Raw genomic sequence first — 26666 nt, 5'->3', positions numbered from 1 at the left:
TAAAGTGTAATCTCTGTAATATGCACAATATGAGCAAATGATCTTTTGTCTTCCTCATATAATCCCTTTGGTTATCTTTAAAATTAAATAATTTTGTGTAGAACTACCAATATATGCAAATGTTCTGTTTTATTTAAAACGTTTGTTTGCTGTTATGTAAATTGCTGATCCTCACTTAGGGTTCTTAGTTATTTTGTATGTAAAAGGTGTTGTGCTTCCCCTTGGGATCGGAAGCATGCCGCGCACGCAAATGGTAGCTGGCCTAGGTAGAAAAGGTGGAATTGAGAGTCAGTCAACTGCTCATGTAAAAGTTGTGTATTGTGCTGGTGCGGAGAGAGGCTTTCTGTGCCGCTTTCCAATGCCTCGGATGGATGGATGGATAAAGAGCTGGAACTATTCTGGAACTGATATCTATCATTGCCACCAACAAATGAGAGAGTCCAGCAATTCTACCTGCAAATCCACCTACCAACATGCAATCGCCACCACATTGCACAATCACTGAAAAGGAACTAAGGAATAGTAGAAATGTATGATGAAGGATCAGCTCATTGGATACTTTAGTGTACACAAATATAAGGTAACTTAAACTCTTATACCTACCTTGATTTTTTATCCCTCTACCACATTTCCACTTAGGGTCTTTCCCATGCTAAAATAATTACCGAGTGTCCTTATTGAAAGAACATTAAAGCCTAGTGTTTTACTAATTAATGCCTCTTGAACATAGTAAAAAAGAAAGTTAAAGTTATTGTGGCAAGAGAGTGAGCTTAAGTCCATGATGCTTGCTGAAAATAATTTTTCTATTAAAACTGCTTATTAATGTGTTCTTGCCAACTTCAAAATTAAAAGTTATGAAAACTGAGGCTTATAATGTTTAGCTTAGTAATGGTTCACATTGCTGCCTGTTGTAAATCGCAAAAGGTGAGTCAATATCTTACAAATATGTCAATTTTGTGTCTCAGTGTAGTAGAAGTTGAAAACTGCAATTGTGGAAAGTTATATACTCATGCTTGCTAAGCACTTGTTTCTCTTGTGTATTGAAAGTGCATATTAGTAGTGTAATAGGATCCACAGTTCACCCTTTATGCTCATAATAAATAACAATTAATAGAAAGACCACTATCTATGAAAATAGTACCTTCTTTTGTTCAAAATACAGTGTGAAATTGTTTGTTAGCGAAATACATTTAACTTTCATTCTAAATAGAAAAGTATTAAGCTGAGAGAGACTTAACCTATGACCAGTTCATAGTTTTGCAGTGAACTACATTTACAATTTTTTGTCAGATAGGAAAATGTTTGAAAAGTAATATTGAACCTATGCCTATTTTATGATTCTACAGTGAGTATTGATAGATTAGATTAGTACTTGTTCCATAGATCATGAATACGACACTTCGTAATAATGTGGAACATGTCAGGTTAATAAAAGATATTACATTAGACAAAATAGTACATGTCACTCAATATTTTTAATTTTTTATTTTATTTTGTTTTTTTTTAATTTTTATTTATGATTCTACAGTGAATATTGATAGTAATATTATTGAGACCATTCAGTCTGACCAAGCCTTGAAGGCAAAAGTGTATGTTATTTTCTGTTACCATTATGCAAATAGCCATGTTCTCTTATATCTGTTAGCACTTTCTTTAACGTGAACATATGCAGGTGCCAGAGTTCATTGCACAATCGTGTGACAAAGTATAGGCTGTGACTGCCCATTGAAGTTACTTATTTTCAGTTTCTTGAACAAGTATGTCAATCATTCTAATGCTTAATTAGGCAGGCGACCAGTTTCTTTCTTCTTTCAACAGTGTAGATAGGTAAAATATTTTGTATTACTGTTTAAATATTTACGTAATTCTGACTTGCACTTCCGATAAGCCACCTTCGTTAGGTACAACACAGTCAACATAACAAAATTCGTCTATGCTTCTTTATACGGCAATTGCCTTAATAAAAATGATTTCATTCATCCGAACCCCCTCCTGTTTTGTGGTTAAGGTATAACAGTGGCAGGCGGTAGTGTTATAACCTTCCAGCAACCTCACAGTTTCCCTCATGTCACAGCCTTTCTTCAGCAGACCACATCAAACGCTATATCCACCCACATTCCTACGAAGACTGTATACCCTCTCCACCCCCCCCCCCCCCCAATCCCCACACAAGGCCTACTACTCCTCCAAGAATACTGCTGCATGTACTGTTTTTTGGTGCAGACACATTACAGGAATACACTCACACATCACTGGCAAATACAGGGACACACCAGGAATTCATTAAATGAAAAAAAAGTCCCTGGGACTTGCACCAGACTCAACACTCCATTCTCCATTAACTCTCCCAAGTTCTCCAAAGCATTCCATCAAGTCACAGACACTAATCCCATATCTCACTACCTGCTACTCCAGAATAACAATCTCTTAGCTGACCACCTGAGCAGAGCTAACCATTTTGCATCCTATCACCTTGACTAATCACTTTCCCCCAAACATCCACAAATGTATAAATACCGTTGTCCCACCCATTGTTCCCAGCTTCCAGTACTTGAATAACATACAGCAAATGGAATTAAATACACCAGTTACAGGACATGACATAAATCAACTACTCCACAAAAAACACACCACATCCCCGAGTCAAGACTGCATAACTTATTGACACCTTAAAGAATACCCCTTCTCCCTTGTAGTCACCCCTCCAGTCCTTTACACCACTAACCCCTCTACAGCTTACAATACTCAACAATTGAAAACATCCCAAATCCTGTTTTTCCTCAAACCACACAAACCTCTTCCTACCACCTCACCAGCCTATTCTTAGCGTTTAGCAAGGTCTTCAAATCCATTCTCTCCAGACATATCTATCAACACCTGAACCAAAACCATCTCCTACCCCTTAACTAGTATGGCTTCTGCCCCAACTTATCCTCTGATAACCAGCTCTTGCACTCATCCATCTCTCATCCCACTGACTCTGCTCACATAAATCTGCTATTTTTGTCTCCCTCGACGTAGAAAAAGCCTGTGACCGTGTTGGCATTCCAGTCTTCTTTTCAAAATCCAGACATATAGTTTTCCAATTAATTATGACCACTTTACATCCTTCCCATCTACTCGCCCCTCATTTAATCTGTATTAACAATATCAATTCCCATATATTCCATCCTAGTGCAGGAGTACCCTAGAGTCCCATCCTCTCTCCTCTCCATTATCTCTTCTACATTGCTGATATGCCCAAACCACCCTCGCCAGATCGCCTCCTTGAGTGTGTTGGTGATACCACTTTTTCGCCCTCTACCCTACACTCCAGAAATCCCAATGATCCCTCCAAATCCACCTCAATCAGTCTACCTTCTTGTGTATGCAATCGCTCCTCAGGACCAATCCCTCCAAAACCAGGGAATAGTTAAAGGACAAAGAACCTACACTTTCCGCCTCCATGACTTCTACCTTACCATTTATGACTGTCCCTTACAGTTAATTAGCCTTCGACCAGCCACTAATGTGGAAACGTCACCTACTAACAATCCAACAGAGCGGTCTCAATAGACTAGAACTACTTACAGCCTGAACTTGAGAATTACATTCCTCCACTATTCTGCTCATATAAAAAACCCTGATCTGATCCACCTTCTGGTATATGAATGCTGCATCGATCTCCACCCCACCATAGTTCTGTAAGTCCCTCCAAATCCTTGAAAGTTATGGACTCCACATATGCCTCTCCCACGTGGATCCTCTGCAATCTTATCAAATTCCTACCTCTCCTTATCAACATCGAACATATTTGCATCTCCTGTTCCATCTGCAAACTAGATTCCAATAACACCACTGTCTTCCCTCCGACCACCAACCCTGGTATGCTTCCACCCCTTCACACACTCCATATCCTAATTATCAATGCAACTTCAACCAACTTGCTCTCCCAAATAACGAGATTTTCCCCTATATTCATCTTTCCTACCAATTTTAATGCTCCTCCGCCTGTGGCACACCACATTGGGGTCTCCTCTCTGCTTTTCCCTCTCCATCCATCCCTATCTCTTTCCTGTTGTTACCACTAACGTCCCCAAGCACTACAGTACTCTTCAACCTCTCTCTTCCCATTGTCTCTATTCCCCCTATCCACCTCACCTTCTACCTAGCCTCTCCACAGTTTCCTTATGTACCTCTTTACCCACACCCCTCAACCATATGGAACATATACTCTCCTCCAATAATACTTCTCACCTAGACCAAGTCCTTCAGATTTTAAATGAAAGTGCAGTGCTTCCGCGTTTTTTATGAATAGAATTTGAGCTTTTGTGATGTGTTCTTAAAAATGTATTAATTTTCGTTAGTTTGGTTGTCTGTCTATAATTTTAAGTAGAAAATAAGTCACAAAATTTTCCTCATTCTACATTTTTTTTTTCATTCGCTTTGCTGAAGAGCGGAATATTGTTCCATTGACAGTCCACTCAACAGCCCAAATGGGGCAAGTGGGATGAAATAACATTATAGGAAAATAGACATGTTAATGTATTCAATTTAAGAATGATTTCTGTAATAAGTTTTTATTTTTTTAATATTTTATTAATCGTCATCAACTTTAAACTGTCAGAAGATAAATAGATTTTTTACAAGGTTAAATAAAAATCGTTTTGCTTACTTGCATTCAGCTGCGAATATTTTATAGAACTCTACTTTCTAATGAACCTCTTTCTAAGTACTTTGTACAACTATCTGTAGCTTATGTAAGCATCAACGACCTCTAGAATCGCTTTCCAACCCATACCCTCAGATAACCGGTTGAAGCAAGTGTGGCAATTTCGACTGTTATTTTTACATATGACTTTTTGCAGAGGTATGTCGTGTTTATATTATAATTTTTGTCGTTCTTTTAATCCCTTAATGTAGTAGGCAGCAATTTATTTTCTTTTACACTGAAGCACCAAAGGAACTGGTATAGGCATGCATATTCAAATACAGAGATATGTAAACAGGCAGATACGGTACTGCAGTCGGCAACGCTTATATAAGACAAATGTCTGGTGCAGTTGCTAGATCGGTTACTACTGCTACAATGGCAGGTTACCAAGATTTAAGTGAGTTTGAACTTGGTGTTATAGTCGGCGCACGAGTGATGGGACAAAGCATCTCCGAGATAGCGATGAAGTAGGGATTTTCCCATACGACAATTTCACGAGTGTACCGTGAATATCATGAATACGATAAAACATCAAATCTCCGACATCACTGCAGTCGGAAAAAGATCCTGCAACAACGGGACCAACGACGATTGAAGAGAATCGTTCAGCGTGACAGAAGGGCAACCCCTCCGCAACTACTGCTGCTTTCAGTGCTTGGCCATCAACAAGTGTCAGCGAGCGAACCATTCAACGAAACATAATCGATATGGACTTTAGGAGCTGAAGGCCCACTCGCGTACCCTTGATGACTACACGACACAAATCTTTATGCCTCACCTGGGGGCATCAACACATTGGACAGTTGATGACCAGAACATATTGCTTGGTCAGACGAGTCTAGTTTCAGATTGTAGCGAGGGGATGGAAATGTACGGATGAGGAGACAATCTCATGAATCTGTGGACCCTGCATGTTTGCAGGCGGCTGTTCAAGCTGGTGGAGGCTCTGTAATGGTGTGGGACGTGTGCAGTTGGAGTGATATGGGACCCCTGTTACGTCTAGATACAACTCTGGCAGGTGACAAGCATGCTGTCTGATTACCTGCATCAATTCATGTCGATTGTGCATTCCGACAGACTAGAACAATTCCAGCAGGACAACGCGGGACTCACATGTCCCGAATTGACACAGAGTGTCTCCAGGAACACTCGTTTCAGTTTAAACACTTCCGATGGCCACAAAACTCCCCAGACATGAACATTATTGAGCATATCTAGGATGACTTGCCACATGCTGTTCAGAAGAGATCTCCACCTCCTCGTACTCTTAAGGATTTTTGGACAGCCCTGGAGGATTCATGGTTTCAGTTTCCTCCAGCACTACTTCAGACATTAGTCGAGTCCACGCCATGTCGTCGTGGCACTGCTGCGATATTAGTCAGGTGTACCAGTTTCTTTTTCTCTTGGGTGTACTTCTGTTGTATGTTCTGAAGATGGCAACTGTCTTCAAAAAACTTTGCGATTAAGACAATTAAATAAAAAATTATGTACATCATATGATCGCTCTCCAAACTGTCATTTTATGGCAAATTGTATTCAAAGTCGTAAGTGACGTAGTCAGCCCTTTTTTAATTGGTGTTTCAAAGTTGTAATTCCAATGATGACTACACTTACAGACTTAGACGTGGGTAGTGTAAATGAACACAGCTTAGGTCGCGTCATTGCGTCAGCTCTCTACCTGCTGATGGCAAGTCAGATAATGTTCATTATCTGGTTGCGAACTTTCCCAGTGCCGTATTAAATCGTCGCTAATGGCCTTCTGGTTGCGACTTCGGGGACAGATTTATATTGTCTTGGAGAATATCTTACAACTTCATACCAAGCAAATTCATAAATGCTTTGGCATTTCGATTCCAAGACCCGAATCAGAGAAGAAGTGTTATTGTGATTTATTATGGGAGTCCCTTTGTAACTGAACGTTTATCGCCAGTCGGAATTAGAGTCTCTCGTATAGGCTGCTGGAATTCTGCTGTGCAGGAATAAGAGTTTTGTATATTTCTTGTGGGTAATGTACACAAAACAAATTGGAAGACATAGAGCCAAAGCAGTATATTATTATTTCATAAATGTGGTGTGTTATCTATTTGATGTTTTACCATGTTCTGCTGAAGTAGTTTTGTGTTATTGCAATGCTTAATCAGATATGACAAATGGAAGTCCAGTGTATGAATTCCTGGATGACTGATAAGGGCAGGTAAGGTTAGCAGGTTGAGGAAGTGCAGTTTGACTTCAAACACACAGAGCAAAAATGTAGACCTCTGGTATCACTCGGTCATATGGAGAGCACCAAAAAAATATTGCATGGAGAGTGCATTTCGCAGCGTTGGAAGAAATTATTCAAAAATCTGAAATTGCGGAAGCTAACTTGAACTTGAGAAACACAAAGTTCAGTCTGCAGGAAACAAAACTCTTTGGTCATGTAATTACACCGTAAGGTATAAAAGCAAACAGGGACAATCTGGAGGCGGTATACAGTTTTCCGATATCTAGTTGCCAGAAGCAACTTGGAAATTTTCAACGTTTGAGCGACTTGTATTGCCAAGTGCTAAAAAACGAGTCCTTCCACAACCTAGTTAACAGACGTAGCATGTGGTCCTGTAGGAAAGATTGTGAGGAAACATTTCGATGGATTAAAACAACGATAATCAACACAGTGGTATTGTTACACACAGGTCTTCACAAAACTTTTTATTTAGCCTTCGATGAATCTGATTACAACATGGGAAACACCTGTGTCAGATCGACGAAGAAGAAGAGTGCGGTAACGACTGCTTTTTGGAGCAGAATGTTAAACTATGGATAAAAATATCCTGTGACAGAGAAGTGAGCAGTGGCGGTACCATACACATTCACGAAATTCTGCCGACATCTAGCCCGTTAGAAATCTGTAGTGGTAACACACCACTGACCTTGGTTCTCCCTGTTAGTAAGTAAATTGTGACATGGGAAATTAGCACGATGGACCTTAGCTCTGCAAGAGCTCGGTTTCGAGATTCAGTGCGTATCATGTGAACAAAATGTGGTTCGTGTGGTAGTCTTGCGCTTGCTGGAGTGCCTGGAAACATCAGAAGCACAGCTGGTGACACCAGAAGACAGGATACTCCTCGTGAACGTCGTGGCGCACAAGTGACCAGCTCGCAAGAAGCTGAGAAACATACACTGTGAAGCAGGCAAACAGTTTCAGCGCTTTGTTGGACGTTATCTGCTTGTAAGCTGTCTTCCTTTGAAATATATGTTTCCCTTCAAATCGCATGCATTCTAGTATTACCAGAAGAATGGTGTGAGACCTTATTTACTGAGTGAATGATCTCATTTAAGAGCAAAGATATTTTTGGCTCTTGTAGATAGAAATTCCTATGTAGGATCTGGATAAACACCTCTAGTTCTTTAGTTTTAATAACGTTATGACTCCACGATAAAATAATTACGTTGAAAGTAGGTAAATTTGTGTGACTGACGTCTCTGAATTTCATTCTCTGTACAGTTCTTTGGAAGTGAAACTATCACAGTCACCAATGCTATAACCGTCTGCGACAACGATGTGGAGCCGACACAGCTGCCGGAGATGCACCCCCCCCCCCCCCCCCCGCCTCTGCAAGCGGAGCTGTAGGCGGAGGCCGCGGGAACAGCAGCGCCCGCAGGGTATCTGTTCCGGTCGGCTTCCTTCCATTTGTGTTCTTCTTCCAAACTTGCATCTGTTTGTGTTAACCGTATTGTACTGCGTCAGTGTATTTCGCCAAATACATTGTGCTTATAACTGCAGACTGCAACAGTGGCTACGAGTATATTTGAACTGTCAGTGCGTCGACATATCAGGCAATATGGACCCAGAATTTACTTAGCAGTGACTTCCACAACGGCAGGAACAGCAAACACAACTACTGGAACACCAGCAGCAGCAACTGTCCTTACCACAGCAGTATTAACACCGTTGCTGCCAGAAACGTGACACCATCGACATTTCCCCCGTTTCCCTGATTGCTCGACGGCGCTGAAGATTTCGAAACGCACCTAAAGCATCATTTCACAGTGTACGATGTAACTGATTCTTATCGAAAACGATCTTTTTATTTCGGGGTCTTCGCATAGTGTGTTGGTGTTGCACCATAATTTGTTCCTCACGATAAATCCTAATAGTTTGTCTTTTGCTGAACTTTTTAAACTATTGTCACATGTTTACTGGTGTCATTCCCGAGTGGCGCAAATTAGATTGGAATTTTACCGGCATTTTAAATTTCAATCAGAATCGTACAAGCACTGGATCACTGACATTCGGGGTCTTAATGTGTAATGCTTTTTCGTGCTCAGATCGAATATGTCACAAATCGAATGCCGACCCACGACTCGAGAAGGCTGTTCCAATGTTCAAACGGTAAGGAAGTGTGTGCACAGACTTTGCGGTATTCGGACTCTTCCCGAGACGAGGCCCTTAAAACAGCCCAGGCTTTCGAATTCACGCAGGACTGCGGCAGCCGGTGGGGGGCTCGGCGAGGGGGTCCGCCGCCTTGGCTGCGCTGCGCGGCAGCCGCGGCAGTCGTCAGCGCCAGGACTTCACGCCCATTCACCCCCCTCCACAGTAAGGGACAAGTCCCACCTTTTCATCCCCTCTGCAGCTGCTATATATATTCTTTGGGATCTTCCCCTAGAGTGCATAGTCTTCCATTTGGTTTACTGCGTTTGTTTGCACATTATAGTAGCGAGCACTGTTTTACTGCTTTGCAGTATTTGTTTCTTTGCAGTATTTGTATCTTTTAACGTATTTCCTTGGACGTCTTTGTAGTGTACGTGTGCATTGCAGCAGTATTTACGTTTTTTCCACATTTCCTTTGTGACTTTTACAGCATCTGCTTCGTCTTTGTAGTACTATTTTACCGCTGATGCTTCTTCGTTGCAACAGTGTTCTGAAATGAGTGCTTTTAAATGTGAGTTTTTAGGAATCGAGTACAAATACCGCAGGCCTCTGAAGCAGCGCATTTCCACAGCGAACTCACAGAATCTGAGCGAAATGATGACTCCCGTAAAGATAACGAACATTCGTCTACCTATTGGTGGTTCCTACTTACGCGATAAGGATTTTACTTAAAGTAGTTTTTTTAAAAACCTTCATTCACAATTCTTTACAATTATATTTATATGTAAAGTAGTTTACAACACCATCAGCAAAATTTTCGTGGGGAACGGCAACAGAAACGTGTGCATTTGAAACTGATTCTAAAAAGTGCTGGGTGGATTCTTTCCAAACCGAACATAACTTATGTGTGAAATCACAAGACCTAGAATTATTCAGTGAAGATAAATTTTTCAAAGTCGAAAGGAGAAACAGATCGTGTTACACATTCCAATCATTGCTAAAACCACACTAGTCTTAACGTATTTTTGGAGAGTGTACCAATAATGATATTTGGCATCCTCAAACAAAAGTCATCATTTAACTGGGTTTTAACTTATTTCAAAACATTTGAGAAAGATTTGAATTTTAGGTGAAGCTAGGAACATGCGTTATCCCTTAGAAATAGTCAGTTTGTTTCACTGTAGTAAACACTGAAAATCTTTTAATCATCTATAACAGAGTTAACAGAATGAAATCATTAATAACTATTGAACAGTACCATTACTGTTGAGCATATCACACTAACAAAGTCAACTGAAAATTTGAACAATCCAATTGTATGTCACCTACATCTTGTTCACACATTTGCTTTATTCCAATGTGTTAAGTAGTTACAAGAATTTTACTGAGTCAATAAAAGTATGTCATTATAGAATTTATTGTGTTTATCACCTTGCTCATTTCACATACTTGTAAATTAGCCACTGTGCTGGAGATTTGAGGTGGAGCCATTAATCAGGATTACTAAACATTTGGATGTTATTGAAGTATTCTAATAACTGTAAATTTACTAATATATACTACAACATACAAACCTTTTAGTTTGACACTAAGAAGATGCTCGTTTTTGGCGCTTGGAATATCACGACAAAAACCCTTTGAGAGAAAGTGGCAATACTTGTGACGTTTGCGACTGTTAGTTACAATAAATTTCAGATAAACTGTGAAATATATAATCATGACAAGTTACTATGTGATTCACGTAGACTTCCCACCCCCACCGACATTCAATTCCAAGGTAGTATTTATATTGCTACAATAAACTTTCAGCACACTTAAAAATTAGAATTTTGAACTCATATAAATTTAAAACAAAGCAAAAGTAATAAATTGGTAGCCACCTTCTAAAGTTATGGTCTGTAGAAGACACTCTTAATCCCCAGTTGCAATGTATGTATCAGAGGAAGAGTATACTCCTGTTGTATGTATTCACTTGTGCATTTACTGGTATATGTGTACCACCATAGAGCACCTCCCAATAATTCATTAATACCTATAAAATCAGCAACTGTTCCAAAAGTGGTAGTTTCTATAAGAGCAAATGTTGACACAACTTATTTAACTTCCAGAGGATTATTTTAGATCAGATGGGTTGGAAATGGATATTTGGTGAATTCTGTTAGGGATGTGATGAACACACATATTAATGGTTCATTCTATATAAACAACACAAAAAGGATACATTTTCAATTGAAACACCTGATTTTTTTCACATTTGCTACATTCAGTGCTTGTGGTTAGAGATTAAAAACCAAAAGTCAGTAGACATTTATGACAACTGTGTGGAAAGTTAAACGTCTGCAAAGTTTGGAAACAAATTAATACATTTCAGGATAAATGACTATTATTATTATTCTAATCCATGCTCAGCACTGGAACTTCTATACTGCTGCTGCTACTACTACTACTACCACTACTACTCCTTGGCACTACAGCCCTTGTAGGCCTTTGGCCTCCCAGACAACCTCTGCCCACTCTTCTCTGCTAACTGCCTTGGCTCTCCATCTTCTCACTCCCATTCTACTGAAGTCCTCTTGCACGCTGTCTAGCCATCTAGTTCTTGGTCTGCCCCTTATACTTACGACATCCACTGGGTTTTCCTTTGAAAACTTTTTTGACTGTGCTGTTCTCCAGCATTCTTCCTACATGTCCCAACCAACACAGTCTATTACTCTTTATTTCAGTCACTATATCTGGTTTGTTGTACAACTCTCAGATCTCCTTATTATTTCTGATTCTCCAAAAATTCCTATCATTCACTGGCCCATTGTTTTTCCCAAGTATCTTCCTTTCCCATCTTAGCAACAACTCCTCATCGTTTTGTGTCATAGTCCAGGTGTCCGAACCATTCATACCACAGGTCTAACTACTGTAAGATACACCATCAGCTTCAGATTCCTACTGAGGCTCCTTGCTTTAAACACTTTAACCAGCGCAAAGTAGCTCCAGTTACCAGCTGCAATCCTTGCATGAATTTCTTGTCTCCTAACATTATTCTCAGGGAACCAAGATATTTAAAGCTCTCACAGTGTTCATATTCTTTTCCATTCAAAGTTATGCTTCTTCCTCCTTCACTATATCTTTTCCTAGATGTTAACATATACTTGGTCACTGACTGATTAATGGTCAGCCCCATCTCTGCACAATATCTTCCTACCTTTTCCAGCTTTTCTTCCAGGTCCTGTTTCCTCCTGGATAACAACTCAATATCATCAGCATATGCAAGCTCCTGAGTCACTCTATTAAACAGTGTTCCCCCAGGGTTGTTGCTTTGTGTCTTTCACATTACACTCTCCAAGGCGACATTTAACAGAATTATGGAGAGCAGCAGCAGCAGTAGTGTCTCCACATGCAAAAGCGAGACTGATAAAAGCTTGACCAATTAAGCCCATAAGTGCCGCCTCCTTGTTGAATGGGTGGGGAGGGAGGAATGCTGTAAGTGGTTCGGTAGCAACATTGACCCATCACAGCTGTCAGATATCGACTAGTACTTATAGAACTCATCACTAGTGGCACAGCCATGTGCAAGTTTTCACCGCAAGCTCTGGGAAGCAGCCACGCCCCCAGAGTGCATCTCACATCACCTGGTGGCCCCTGTAACCACCGATCCGCTATAAACATGCGCCTGCAGTTCAAAACATCGATTATAATACATTAGCTTTTACTCCAGACTGTGTATGGACCCTATTATGGCCAGATCCATTGTATTTGTGAAACTGCGAACTTACGTATGTTTTTATTGTGTGCATCTACTGTGTCACTTTCTTTCGTCCAAATTGTGATAATTATTGTAGCTTTACCCATCAGCTTTATCCATCAGTTTTAAAAGAATATATCGGTCTCCATTCTGAAAAGAAGAGTACTTCTTAGCAGTATGCTGAGTAATTTGGTATCAACACAGTGATTGTCATCAGTGATTATTTCAAGAACGTATACAATTATCTGGCAGTTTAACTGAAACGAAACGTGAGAGCTCCTTGCATAATCAGTTGCAGCTGAGTTTACAGTAAATTACAAAAACTCGGTGGAGAAAGATGGATGAGACTTTTCTTTACGCCATACACAACAGCACACAAAAATTTATTCAACTATTGCATATTAAATACTGTAATTACGATCGCTGTGTAACAACACTTACCATGTGTTCGAATGCGAGGGGAACGAACACTTGTGAGGTATGCGTCACACCAAGTGAGATCAGGTGCGCAATGTCCTTCGTGTAGTTTGCCAGGTGCTCCAGGTAGACCGAGTAATCAGCCTCGAATTCTGCACAAGAAGACAAATAACATACTAGTGGAGAATCGAGTGGAACAGATTTCTGCAGATGTACAACATTCACTTTCCGCCTCCACCAGCTCACAGAGCCTATGAAAGCAGATTTTACTTTTTGAAATCAGATCAATTTACACTGTCAGAAATGGAAAGAGTTACAGCGTGGAGAGCTTGGCGGAACGTTACCAAACTCATACACCAGCCGACCGACCAATGAACAAGATCAGTTCCTCTCCACGCAACCAGGAAAACGGCCACAAGATTCAATCCAACGACACACAGAATATTGGCGCCCACAACGACCAACAACACCACAGCTGTCGAACTACACGACGTACTGGACAGCAACAGCATGGCGAGGAAAATGCACTGCCTAAAATTACGTCACCGACCAGGGCAGGTAACCGGAACATCAACGGCCACAAGGCAGAAGATACCACTGGTCAAATTAACAGGGAATAAATTAAGTTAAACTCCACAGGAAGACGCCTGGAATCTTAATCGACTTGAAATACACACGTTGTTGCTCACGGGAATGTCCCAAAAGTGAGAACCAGGATCAAACTAAGAAATGTAAATAGCTGAGGCTTGATACTAGGTTAAGTGAGGACTCAAGTCTGATGTCCAAGATCGGTGGGTGACGAACTTCGCAGCACCTCACACTCCGACCGTGCGTGCCCGCCGCCAGTGGCTCTGGCCCGACTCCGCGCGACGGTGACTTCCTAGCTGTTCCGAGCCAACCGGCCGACTTCCCAGGCAAGGAAACGGTGAAAGGACCAAATATACGTTGGCCGATAAGACAACCGACCGAACGACCAACCAACGGTCGTCCCGCTCCAATCTCCCTCCGTCGGAGAGTTGATGTGTGTCGCCAGCGGTCGGCGAGCACTTTCTGTCGACACCTCCCAGCGCTCCGTCCCCGAATCCACTGCTGCTGCATCCCGGCTGCACTGCTGGTCCGTCTCCAACTGACTGCCATACACACGACGACCCGGAAATACTTCCGGTCACTCCAGAGATGGTAAGACAGTGCACTTTTCGATACGCCCGGCTGCTGCCGCTCACGGGCAAGTAAGGCAGGAAGTTAGTGACGCCAGTGAATGGCAGAAGAAGACGAGGCGGTAGTAATAGGAAATGACAAACAATAAACGGCATGAACACGAGCCTTGCAAGGCTCAGTTAGTCACTGTATGTAGTTGTGATATGGACACAGACAAGATTCAAGAATTAGTTCATGATGTCCAATCTGGAGTTCTGTGGTTAACAGAAGTCAAATAATTGATTTCTGTTAACCGCAGAACTTCAGATTGGACATCATTGAATATAAGTGCTCTGTTGGTTCCTGTTCAAATGGTTCAAATGGCTCTAAGCACTATGGGACTTAACATCTGAGGTCATCAGTCCCCTAAGACTTAGAGCTACTTAAACCTAACTAACCTAAGGACATCACACACATCCGTGCCTGAGGCAGGATTAGAACCTGCGACCGCAGCAGTTGCGCGGTTGCGGACTAAAGTGCCTAGAAACGCTCTGCCACAGCGGCCGGCTGGTTCCTATAATAAAGTGTACTTTAACCACGCTTACATTTCGTGTTGTAATGAGAGGAAACCGGCCACCCACCTATCATACCACCCGCTCCTCATCCAGGCAGGAACCACAAAACATTACAAGAGCGCTCAGCCACAACAAGTGGCGCTAAGTCTGATCAACAAGTTTTGTGTGCTTTTCATGTGTTCTCTGTCGCTCCAGGGGAGCTGTCGTTACAGTGATTCTATTTGATAATTTGTTCTTTTTGTTGCGTGTTTTACAGGAGGGGAGCTGCAGAACTAATCTATTTCTCTTTTCAGGTGCTTTGCACATTGCTTTTCTATTTGTCTTTTCATATTTTGCTGTAACTTGTTAGCGTTAGAATGGCTGCCCCACCCCCTTCACCCACAGTTCCTGCGCCTCAGCCAAAGACTGCTCCTGCTCTCTAGAACTAAATCGGGTTTTTCATTTTCAGAACCAACAAATCGCCACGTTGCTGTCTATTGTTGCTTGCTGCACAAACTGCTTCGGCTGCCCAACCAAAATTCCACCATTTCAGGACTCGGATGAAAAAGAAGAGCAATGGCTCGAATATCTCATCCAGTTCAACGCCCACTGTCCAGACCCTCGAATTCAAGGTACTGTGAAATCTTATTATTTCCTGTCTGTCGCGAGAACTCCTGTGTTTCGCTTAGTTCAAAACCTCTTCCTTAGGTCGTCTCCCGACGCACTCTCCTGTGATGAAGTAGTAAGTGCATTAAGTCAGTATAACGAACAGCGGATTCAGGTCGCAGCAGCCAGATTTCAATTCTTTCGCTTTAAGAAAAAGCAGGAACAGACGTTCAGCCAGTGGCCTACCCACACACTTTCACTAGGCAGTGTAAATTCAAGTGTAGTTGTGGCAACTTTTATAGTCACATTGTGAGGTAATGAGCTGTGGCGCCCTGGAAATATTCTATGTTTGGAGTCGGGGCGGCCGCACAGGACGCTCGACAAAGCCGCGGCTCGCTAGCAACCGCGTGGTGCCGCACAGTAGCTGGAGCACGTGGTGCCGAGCGTTAGCCGGGGCCCACGCGTGGTGCGGCTGGGAATTCCATGTTGACACTGTGACGGCGACAGTGCTTTGTGTCGATTAAGGAGAAGTCTCTTGTGGGAGTGTCAAAGATGGCAGACTTTTTTAAACCACAATAGCAGACATTTCACAGTTCGTGTAGAAAAGAAACATGTTCATTACCATTATTTGCACGACGATTCTGATGGTGTAATCAGATTTTCAATATATTTATTACTTTAAAGATAAGTATCTTCCTACGAGGAAGTTATTGTCTGTTCTACAAGATTATGGAATAGGAGGCAAACTTTTGCAAGCAATTAAAGGTCTTTACATGGATAGTCAGGCAGCAGTTAGAGTTGACGGTAAATTGAGTTTATGGTTCAGAGTAGTTTCAGGGGTAAGACAAGGCTGCAACCTGTCTCCACTGTTGTTCATATTATTTATGGATCATATGTTGAAAACAATAGACTGGCTGGATGAGATTAAGATGTGTGAACACAAAATAAGCAGTCTTGCATATGCGGATGACTTAGTTGTGATGGCAGATTCGATTGAAAGTTTGCAAAGTAATATTTCAGAGCTAGATCAGAAATGTAAGGACTATGGTATGAAGATTAGCATCTCCAAAACGAAAGTAATGTCAGTGGGAAAGAAATATAAACGGATTGAGTGCCAAATAGGAGGAACAAAGTTAGAACAGGTGGACGGTTTCAAGTACTTAGGATGCATATTCTCACAGGACGGCAACATAGTGAAAGAACTGGAAGCGAGGTGTAGCAAAGCTAATGCAGTGAGCGCTCAGCTACGATTTACTCTCTTCTGCAAGAAGGAAGTCAGTACCAAGACTAAGTTAGCTGTGCACCGTTCAATCTTTCGACCAACTTTGTTGTATGGGAGCGAAAGCTGGGTGGATTCAGGTTACCTTATCGACAAGGTTGAGGTTACGGATATGAAAGTAGGTAGGATGATTGCAGGTACTAGTAGATGGGAACAATGGCAGGAGGGTGTCCACAATGAGGAAATCAAAGAAAAACTGGAAATGAACTCTATAGATGTAGCAGTCAGGGCGAACAGGCTTAGATGGTGGGGTCATGTTACACGCATGGGAGAAGCAAGGTTACCCAAGAGACTCATGGATTCAGCAGTAGAGGGTAGGAGGAGTCGGGGCAGACCGAGGAGAAGGTACCTGGATTCGGTTAAGAATGATTTTGAAGTAATAGGTTTAACATCAGAAGAGGCACCAATGTTAGCACTGAATAGGGGATCATGGAGGAACTGTATAAGGAGGGCTATGCTCCAGACTGAACGCTGAAAGGCATAATCAGTCTTAAATGATGATGATGATGATGATGATGAGATAAGTATCTGACGATAAATTACGCAAGTAACACCCAGCAACGAATTTCCAAAATCTAAACGGTTCATCCCATTTCTCCGATCTACGTGTCTTTAGAAACCTATTAGTGTAAACCTAAATTGGTATGAATTACAGGCATGTAACTTGAACAGTACATAACTTATTGGAGGTCAATGTGGCCAATTAGTATCGATCGTATCAGGACATAAGTACTCCACAGTTACACGAAAAAACGGTAGCAGCATGCTTATAAATATATTGATTCATCTATGTCTTTGTTAATATCCGATATATGCTATTTATGAAGAAACTCGTCAATTATTTACTGTGTTTTAGAAAGCACAGAGACATTAGGCTGCTGGCCTACCTTTTGTTCTATCCCTTTGATATATGTTTATTTGATTTGTTTATGTATCTAATAATGTGTGTTAGAGCGTGTTTATGGTCCAGCCGTAGGAATATTTATTTAATTTCAAGTTATTTAAATGTAAATCCAGTATTTCGTGTGTGTTTAAATATGTTTGTGAGTGTACGTTGGATTGGAGACATGGAGGGAGCGCTCTAGCCAATCACAGCGCTCGTTAATGGTGAGACAGTTGGGAACAGGGGGCAGTTCTGGAGAGGACGGCAGCCGACACGGGAGTGGCACAGGACGGAAAGTGCTGGACGCGGCGGCGCGACGGGCGGGGAGTCGCAGAGAGGCTTGCAGAGTGTGGAGCGGTTTGAGCGTGGTCGCGACAGACAGGAATACCTCGGAGTGCCGACTTGTGGACATGTGAGATTTCCGTGGCTTCTACAGTGAAGACGTAACACGCGTTTCGAAGTGAATATCTCTCGAGCTATATTGTCGTTCGTGCAGTAGGAATCTATTGTTTCCCTGTTATTCAACTTATATTTTCAAAATATCCACGGGTGTGCTGCCGGTCTATAGTGTCCAACGGGCACAATATTTCGGCGATCATACATGTCGCCATCATCAGGTGAACTGACGGACTGAGCTCCTGTGAACGTGCCGGCACGGAGATCCGTACGCTACGGCTGCTCAGAGGGAACTATGGCTGCTCAGTTCCCTCTGAGCAGCCATAGTGTACGGATCTCCATGCCGGCACGTTCACAGGAGCTCAGTCCGTCAGTTCACCTGATGATGGCGACATGTATGATCGCCGAAATATTGTGCCCGTTGGACACTGTAGACCGGCAGCACACCCGTGGATATTTTGATTATCAAATACGCCGGGACAAACTCAAGAATCACAACTTATATTTTATTTAATTGCTGTACCATCGACATCAATAAGTGTTTTGCAGAATTATATCACATTCTCAAAACTTATACTGTCGTACTCATCATTTAAAGTCGTTAAGATAGTACCTGCAGATTTTATTTAATTGCAATCTTTCATTTATAAATTTATATGTTACATTCATAATTCGCAATTGGCAAGTGATAGAAACCTTCTACCATTCGATTCACGTGTGGATTCTTATCGTATACTGTAGACTCAGCAGGAATTGGCCTGTAATGCGGCAACTGCGTATCCCAGTCCCTAGACAACGACACCAGCCAAAACTTTTAATGTTTCACCGTTGAATCAGAGGGTGCGTAGTTTATTTGAACGCCCGCAATTGGGGGCTCGTCTGGGATTTGTACCCTGCAAAGTGGTAATGCCTTTGCTGTCTGTTATTCATCGTACTATGCAAAGTGTAAAAACCTTTGCAAAACCAGTACAGAATTCTGTAGAGTGAACCTCTTAGAAAACACAGTGTGAGATCGGGTTTTTCTTGCGCAAGTAGGTCTCTGGAAATAGTGAAATTACGCAACAGTTTTCACAATTAACACATGCTATCGATAGAGGTCCTAATCTATCACTTTAAAGACAATTTTCGTGGGGGCTCAGAGTGTAAATAATTTGAGTGCAGGGAGCAGTAGCGGTTAGAGCATTTAACGGAAAGCTGTATCGAAGACGGTTGGAACAGGCGGTAACCGGCGGCAGCTACAATTACGTCAGGCGACTTCTCCAGAGGCGGACGGACCATGTCAGCTTCTTCGAGTAGCCCACGGTAGTCTTCAATGTACACTTCCACTACAACCGACGGCAACACCGTGGCAGAGGGAACCATCTCAGATCAGATGCTTGCGCAAATAGAGAGATAGTGCTTGTTTCTGGAGTTTTAGCTCCACTTATCGATCTTGCAATTATAAAATAGTCACCTAGTATTTGTAATTCTGAAAACGGAAGTGAGCAGGTTAGTCCGAAATCAGAGAGCGAAAGTGTACCTAGTAGGAATTGAGGCAAGGAGAATGAATGTGGGGGAAATATGATGTCTCAGCTAATGTAAATGATCCAGGGAATGGCAAATAATATCAGTGCACTCCGAACAGATATGGGTACATTGCAAACAGGTATGGGCACATTGCAAACAGTTACGGATACAATTCGGACTGATATGGGTACAATGCGAACTGAAATATGTTCCACTGTGAAAGAGGAAGTTGAAAAAATTATGGGTAACCTTGAAAAAGCAATTGATGATACATTAAAATAGATCTTGGGGAAAAAATGGATAAGATACAAACAGAACGTGGGGACAAGCTAAGCGACTGTATAAAAGCGCAAGATGCTCACAAAAGCGATGTAAATGTAGCAATTAGTGACATTGCCAATCGTGTGGGTGATGGGGAGAAAGAAATGGGCAAAATTCAAGATAAAATAGAGTCCAGTATCACTAGTGAAAATAAATTTAAGAAACAATTGCGACAGATAAAAAATGATTTAAATTCGTTAGCCTCCCAACAAGCCATGGCGGTTACAAATATCCCTTGGGCAAATACCAGAGCTGTGAAATGTTACACAGATGACGGAAGATATCACCCAGTAAATTTCTTGGCTGCGTGTAGGGACGCTTTTGTTCGCGGCATGTTGGACGAAGCGAAAATAAAATACGTTAAACGGCATTTGGAGGGAGACCCACAGTCTTGGGCAAATGTTAGATGTAGTTAGTGCGAATCGTACGAAGAGTTCGAAAAGTGATTTTTGAACAAATTTTGGAGCGAGGCAAAACAGACGTGGATCCAAAATGAATTCATAAAGGGGCTGAGTTACAGGTACGGTAATGGGACAATGATAGATTTTTGCAAACGCGAACTTGGCAAACTTATGCACGTGAAAAATCCGTTTGGGTTTTAACGGAAATCACTACGTTAAAAAGGCGATAACCTGAAGATTTGCAGTGGGATCTTGTCTGTAGTCCATGTGATTCCGTGGACGAATTTCTAGAGTTTGTGGAGAAGTTAGAGAGGGCTTTGAAGTTCAAACCTCAGAGCAGACCGGGTGGTAGTTATCAAAATGGGAATCCAAATAATCACCACCAGAATAAAAATCGTGAGAGAAATCAAAGGAATTCTCAGGGAGATAGTAGCTGGAATGGCCGAAGAACGGACAGGAGTGATAACTTCCGTGAACGGGATCCGAGTAAAGAACGCAGTTTTGACGGGAGAAATTCGCGCGAAGTGCAGTCGCGTAACAGCCGGTCGGGAAACTGATGTTGGCCACATCTCAGGTCCGAGGATTGCGATCTAAACAGGCGATGAAAAGGACTAGAGATAATGGTAATGGTAGAAATGTTGATAGGTTTGGAGAAAGGCACCAAATATGTAGTATGGAGTATGCTAAAGAGGAAGGCTATATAAGTGGCTCTTCCAATAAAAGCAGGCGCGAACGGCGGAAGCATAGATTGGTGAGAGATTTCAGTAAAAGTAATGGGAATAAATTTGTGGGGTATGATGTAAGTTATGAATGTGTAATGAATGAGTGTGTGAATGGTGATGAATGGAAAGATTCAGTGGTTCAAAAAGAAGTTAAAGAGGAGATGAATTTTGTGAAAGCAAATCTTGTGGAGAGTTCCAAATGTTCAAATGTGTGTGATATCTTATGGGACTTAATTGCTAAGGTCATCAGTCCCTAAGCATACACACTACTTAACCTAAATTATCCTAAGGACACACACACACACACACACACACACACACACACCCATGCCCGAGGGAGGACTCGAACCTCCGCCGGGACCAGCCGTACAGTCCATGACTGCAGCGCCCCCTAGACCGCTCGACTAATCCCGCGCGGCATGTGGAGAGTTCTGAAGAGGTATTAGCAAATAGCAGCAATTGCAGTAAGGAAGGTGTCGTAGTAACAAGTATGTGTGAGTCAGCGAAAAGCGTCGATGTTAGTGAAGGAGGCGTAGCTTTGGCCTCGCCAGCTGCAAGTGAGGGTGATTGTGTTTCGGCGGTAAGCGTCGATATTACTAAGGGAGGCGTAGCGTTGGTCTCGCCAGCAGTTGAAGTTGAAACTGTATCGAAGGAGGTAGATGATTCCTGTATAAAGGAACAGAGTAATGATAATTTATGTAGTGATGTAAAAGCTACTGGCATTGATACTTCGGAGGAAGGAATTTGAGCGTTTCTAGTCACGAATGAAGGCGAAACGGAACTTATTGATGAATGTGTGGATCTTTAGACGTTTGTCAGACTGTGAATGTGAGAATGTATGTAAAGTAGGATCGATTGTTAATCTGGATGAAAAGTGTGTAGAAACGGTAGTGTGTGCTGATTTTTGTCCGATCACAGCGGAAGCTAGCAAGTCTGGAAGCCCCAAAATTGTACAACAAGGTAGCAGCAATCTGTGTAATGTATTGGCGGAGGATAAAGTTCTGTATGGTTCACGTAAAGTTAATTGGTCGACTGGGGAAAGTGAGGTTTCTGATGTGAATTTGTAGCGATTTAAACGGTGTATCAATAGATAAGGTTGCTGAGGTGGATATTTATGGTGATGATGGCTTAGGCATCAGCGTATTATTTCAGGAAGATAAAGTGTTTACCGTGAATTGATGTGTAATTTTGCTGAAGCTGCAAGTGTCGATAATTTGGAGGGGGAAAATAGTAAAGTTGTGCATGCTGTGGGTAGTGAACCAGCGAAATGTGTGGAATAAATAACAGAACATTTAGGGAGGACTGAAGTAAATAGTGTGGATGGCGATAGTTTGTGCAATGAAGTTCGTACGGATTGGTATATGAAGGAGGAGTGTGGTTTTTGGATTGGATTGGATTTTTTGGGGGAGGAGACCAGACAGCGAGGTCATCGGTCTCATCGGATTAGGGAAGGACGGGGAAGGAAGTCGGCCGTGCCCTTTCAAAGGAACCATCCCGGCATTTGCCTGGATCGATTTAGTGTGGTTTTTGTGTGACTAATTGGCGTTCGTGCGGTATAAGAGGAACTATGACCCAATGAGGGAGAAATGGTTGCTCATCATCCTAGCGCATTTGCTGCCAGCGATCCTGAAGTGTTCTCACAACATTCCAACATCTGGTTACCTGGAGTCATGAAGACTCTGGACCAAACTAGATGCACGTATAACCGGCAACGTCTCTACAGATCCATTAGACACTATATGAGCCACTGTAAGGCATGTCAACAATGAAAATACATGCTACAATTACCTCCAGCATATCTCGTACCAATCGCGCCTGCAGCAGCGCCATTACACCAAACTGGAAGTCGACAAATGGGAATCGATGGATAATAGTCTGTACCCTGCATGCAAGCTGTGTCAAATACCGAAGCTCTGTAAATTGCAAAATTCCTCGTAGAAGACGTCATTCTGAAGCACAGACAATCCTGTGTGATGATTTCTGATCGTAAAAAGATATCTAGTCGAGGCTAGTATCAGAAGTAGTTTCATGTTGTGACTTCACCCACAGGATGACAACTGCCTATCATCCACAGAGAGACGCTCCCACGAATGCTTTAATAAGATGTTGGCAGATATGTTCTTAATTTATGCTGATGTGGCGACATTCGCATTCAACAAAGTGAAGCGAGAACGTGAAGCTTCCATAGTAAGAGTTACCTTTGATGCTCATCATAGTGAAGAGAATGTAACAGCTCGACCAGGATGTGAGAATCCATCATCATTGCCTTTCAGAAGACCAGTGACAAGATCTAGAGCCAAGGTGCACTAGTCGGTTCCAATGTGAAGATCTGAAGCAGCATGTTGCTCTTTCTCCATAGAGGGGCCAATGCTACAAATGGACTCTCACTAAATTTTGGGAAAACACAGTGTACATAATTCTCTACAGTAAATGGCCTAACACCATTGATAAATATAAACTCTCTACAGGAATCTGTTGCTAAGGCAGAATATTCAAAATCTCTGGGCGTATACATTTATGAGAAGCTGAATTGGAAAAAAAACACATTCACGATCTGCTGGAAGAGTTAGGTTTAACTACTTATGCTATTAGGGTTATTGCTAATGTTGGTGATTCATTCACTTCTTTCATATGGCATCATATTTTGGAGTAATTCATCATTAAGAGAAAAAGTATTCATTATACAAAAGCATATAATCATAATAATAGCCGGAGCGCGCCCAGGATCACCTTGTAGACATTTACTTAAGGAACTGACGATGTTCGAAGTACCTTCGAAAGACGTATATTCACTACTGAAATTTCTTATTAATAATCCATCCTAATTCAAACGTAATAGCGAAGTGCATAGCTACAACACTAGAAGGATGTATAATCTTCACTGTTCTCTGTTAAATCCAACTTCGACATAAAAGGGGTTGAAGTATGCTGCCACAAATATCTTTGGTCATTTGCCAGATAGCATTAAAAGACTGACAGTTAGCCAACCAATATTTAAAAACCAAATTAAAAGAGTTTCTGAACGGCAACTCCTACTCAATAGACGAATTTCTAGATATAAAGGAGTAACTGTAAAAATAAAATAAAACAAAACAAAAATAGTAAAAAATTAAAACCTGTGTGATGAAGACTTATGTTAAACTGACATGTTCCACATCACTACAAAGTGTCGTGTTCATTATCTACGGAACAAGTATTAATGTAATGTAATGCCAGCACCACTAGCTGGCGTGTTGCCAGTCGCTGGGCCCAATATGACGTATTTATCATTTCTGGAAAGTTCTTGAACTATCTTATTTTTGTAATGTTTCTACATCTGAAATGTTCGGTGGTTGCACAGATACTAGCTTTCCGGAATGTTCAAAGTTTGTGTAAATAACTGTGCTCCCCACTAAGAGGATCAGTTCCGTTCTGACTGGATATTGGTGTTCTTAATGAAAATGCTTCAGGGCGTAATGTTGTCTTTCATTAACGACCCAGCTTTCGGATTTGGGTTTCAGTGTGGTTACAACTTGCAAAATTTTAGTCAGTTTCTTTCTTTCGGATTTAGATTTGAGTGTGATTATGATGTGACAATTGTAGTCAGTTTCTACATCATAAAGCTGATTTTACGTAGTAGGAAGCCGTATACAAACACGCCTTAACGCCAAGCGAGCGACTGTGTGGTTACTTATATAGCCTGTCACCTTAACGTAATTTACAACAATGTCTACAGCGAGTGCACAGTCGTTTGCCAACAGCAACAGATGCACTTTCTGTACCAGAACGTGCCCGCACAGTCTCAGATAACATTAATGACTTGCAAGCAACAATGTCACGAGAAGCAGTGCAAGCAGCAGTCATGAGAAGCGGTGCCAGTCAACACGAGCATCAATACCGTAAATGTGCAAGCTGAAATACATACATAAATCTATATATGGGTGGTCTGAAACAGCCTGAAAATCTTGTAAGAGTGTTGCAGGGAAGGATCTATCGAAATAATTCTTAAGGAAGAAGTTCGATACTTTGCACCGTTTGCGAGTTTTACAGCATTGAAGTTATCCAATCAAGTTGTTGCGTGCGCTAATTCTGGCATATGCGCACGATAAAGTGCGGTAATGAATATACATCTTTTGAGTCCACGAGTTACCACTTGTTCAGCTCTCATTACCAGGTAAAATGCGCCTCTTTCGTAAGCATGACCTCGCAAATTGCGATTGTGTTTCAGTATCACTTGTAGAATATTTCAGAACAAATGAAAATTGGTTCCAGGTTGGGACTCAAACCGTGATTTCCCGCTTTTCGCAAGCATTCCCAAAGAAAAATTGTGACAGACTATACAGGGTGTTACAAAAAGGTACGGCCAAGCTTTCAGGAAACATTCCTCACACACAAAGAAAGAAAATATGTTATGTGGACATCTGTCCGGAAACGCTTACTTTCCATGTTAGAGCTCTTTTTATTACTTCTCTTCAAATCACATTAATCATGGAATGGAAACACACAGCAACAGAACGTACCAGCGTGACTTCAAACACTTTGTTACAGGAAATGTTCAAAATGTCCTCCGTTAGCGAGGATACATGCATCCACCCTCCGTCGCATGGAATCCCTGATGCGCTGATGCAGCCCTGGAGAATGGCGTATTGTATCACAGCCGTCCACAATACGCCCACGAAGAGTCTCTACATTTGGTACCGGGGTTGCGTAGGCAAGAGCTTTCAAATGCCCCCATAAATGAAAGTCAAGAAGGTTGAGGCCACGAGAGCGTGGAGGCCATGGAATTGGTCTGCCTCTACCAATCCATCGGTCACCATATCTGTTGTTGAGAAGCGTACGAACACTTCGACTGAAACGTGCAGGAGCACCATCGTGCATGAACCACATGTTGCGTCGTACTTGTAAAGGCACATGTTCTAGCGGCACAGGTAGAGTATCCAGTATGAAATCATGATAACGTGCTCCATTGAGCGTAGGTGGAAGAACATGGGGCCCAATCAAGACATCACCAACAATGCCTGCCCAAACGGTCACAGAAAATCTGTGTTGATGACGTGATTGCAGAACTGCGTGCGGATTCTCGTCAGCCCACACATGTTGATTGTGAAAATTTACAATTTGATCACGTTGGAATGAAGCCTCATCCGTAAAGAGAACATTTGCGCTGAAATGAGGATTGACACATTGTTGGATGAACCATTCGCAGAAGTGTACCCGTGGAGGCCAATCAGCTGCTGATAGTGCCTGCACACGCTGTACATGGTACGGAAACAACTGGTTCTCCCGTAGCACTGTTCATACAGTGACGTGTTCAACGTTACCTTGTACAGCAGCAACTTCTCTCACGCTGACATTTGGGTTATCCTCAACTGCACGAAGAATTGCCTCGTCCATTACAGGTGTCCTCGTCTTTCTAGGTCTTCCCCAGTCGCGAGTCATAGGCTGGAATGTTCCGTGCTCCCTAAGACGCCGATCAATTGCTTCGAACGTCTTCCTGTTGGGACACCTTCGTTCTGGAAATCTGTCTCGATATAACCGTACCGCGCCACGGCTATTGCCCCGTGCTAATCCATACATCAAATGGGCATCTGCCAACTCCGCATCTGTAAACATTGCACTGACTGAAAAACCACGTTCGTGATGAACACTATTCCCTTGATGCTACGTACTGATGTGCTTGATGCT

At 42.0% G+C, this 26666-nt stretch overlaps 1 protein-coding gene across 1 annotated transcript in view; it reads right to left on the bottom strand.

The window, feature by feature from the left end:
• The window catches only part of LOC126160953 (uncharacterized), a 229435-nt gene that overhangs the window by 120704 nt on the left and 82065 nt on the right, over positions 1–26666 (bottom strand). The window contains exon 4 of the mRNA XM_049916944.1: positions 13222–13349. Within this exon, the coding sequence (XP_049772901.1) occupies positions 13222–13349 (128 nt within the window). The remainder of the gene's footprint in view (positions 1–13221; positions 13350–26666) is intronic.

Source organism: Schistocerca cancellata, unplaced genomic scaffold, assembly GCF_023864275.1.
Source record: "Schistocerca cancellata isolate TAMUIC-IGC-003103 unplaced genomic scaffold, iqSchCanc2.1 HiC_scaffold_1169, whole genome shotgun sequence".
NCBI classification, from domain to species: domain Eukaryota; kingdom Metazoa; phylum Arthropoda; class Insecta; order Orthoptera; family Acrididae; genus Schistocerca; species Schistocerca cancellata.
Note: the sequence above shows the minus strand (reverse complement) of the source record. Positions and strands in the feature narration are given on the sequence as shown.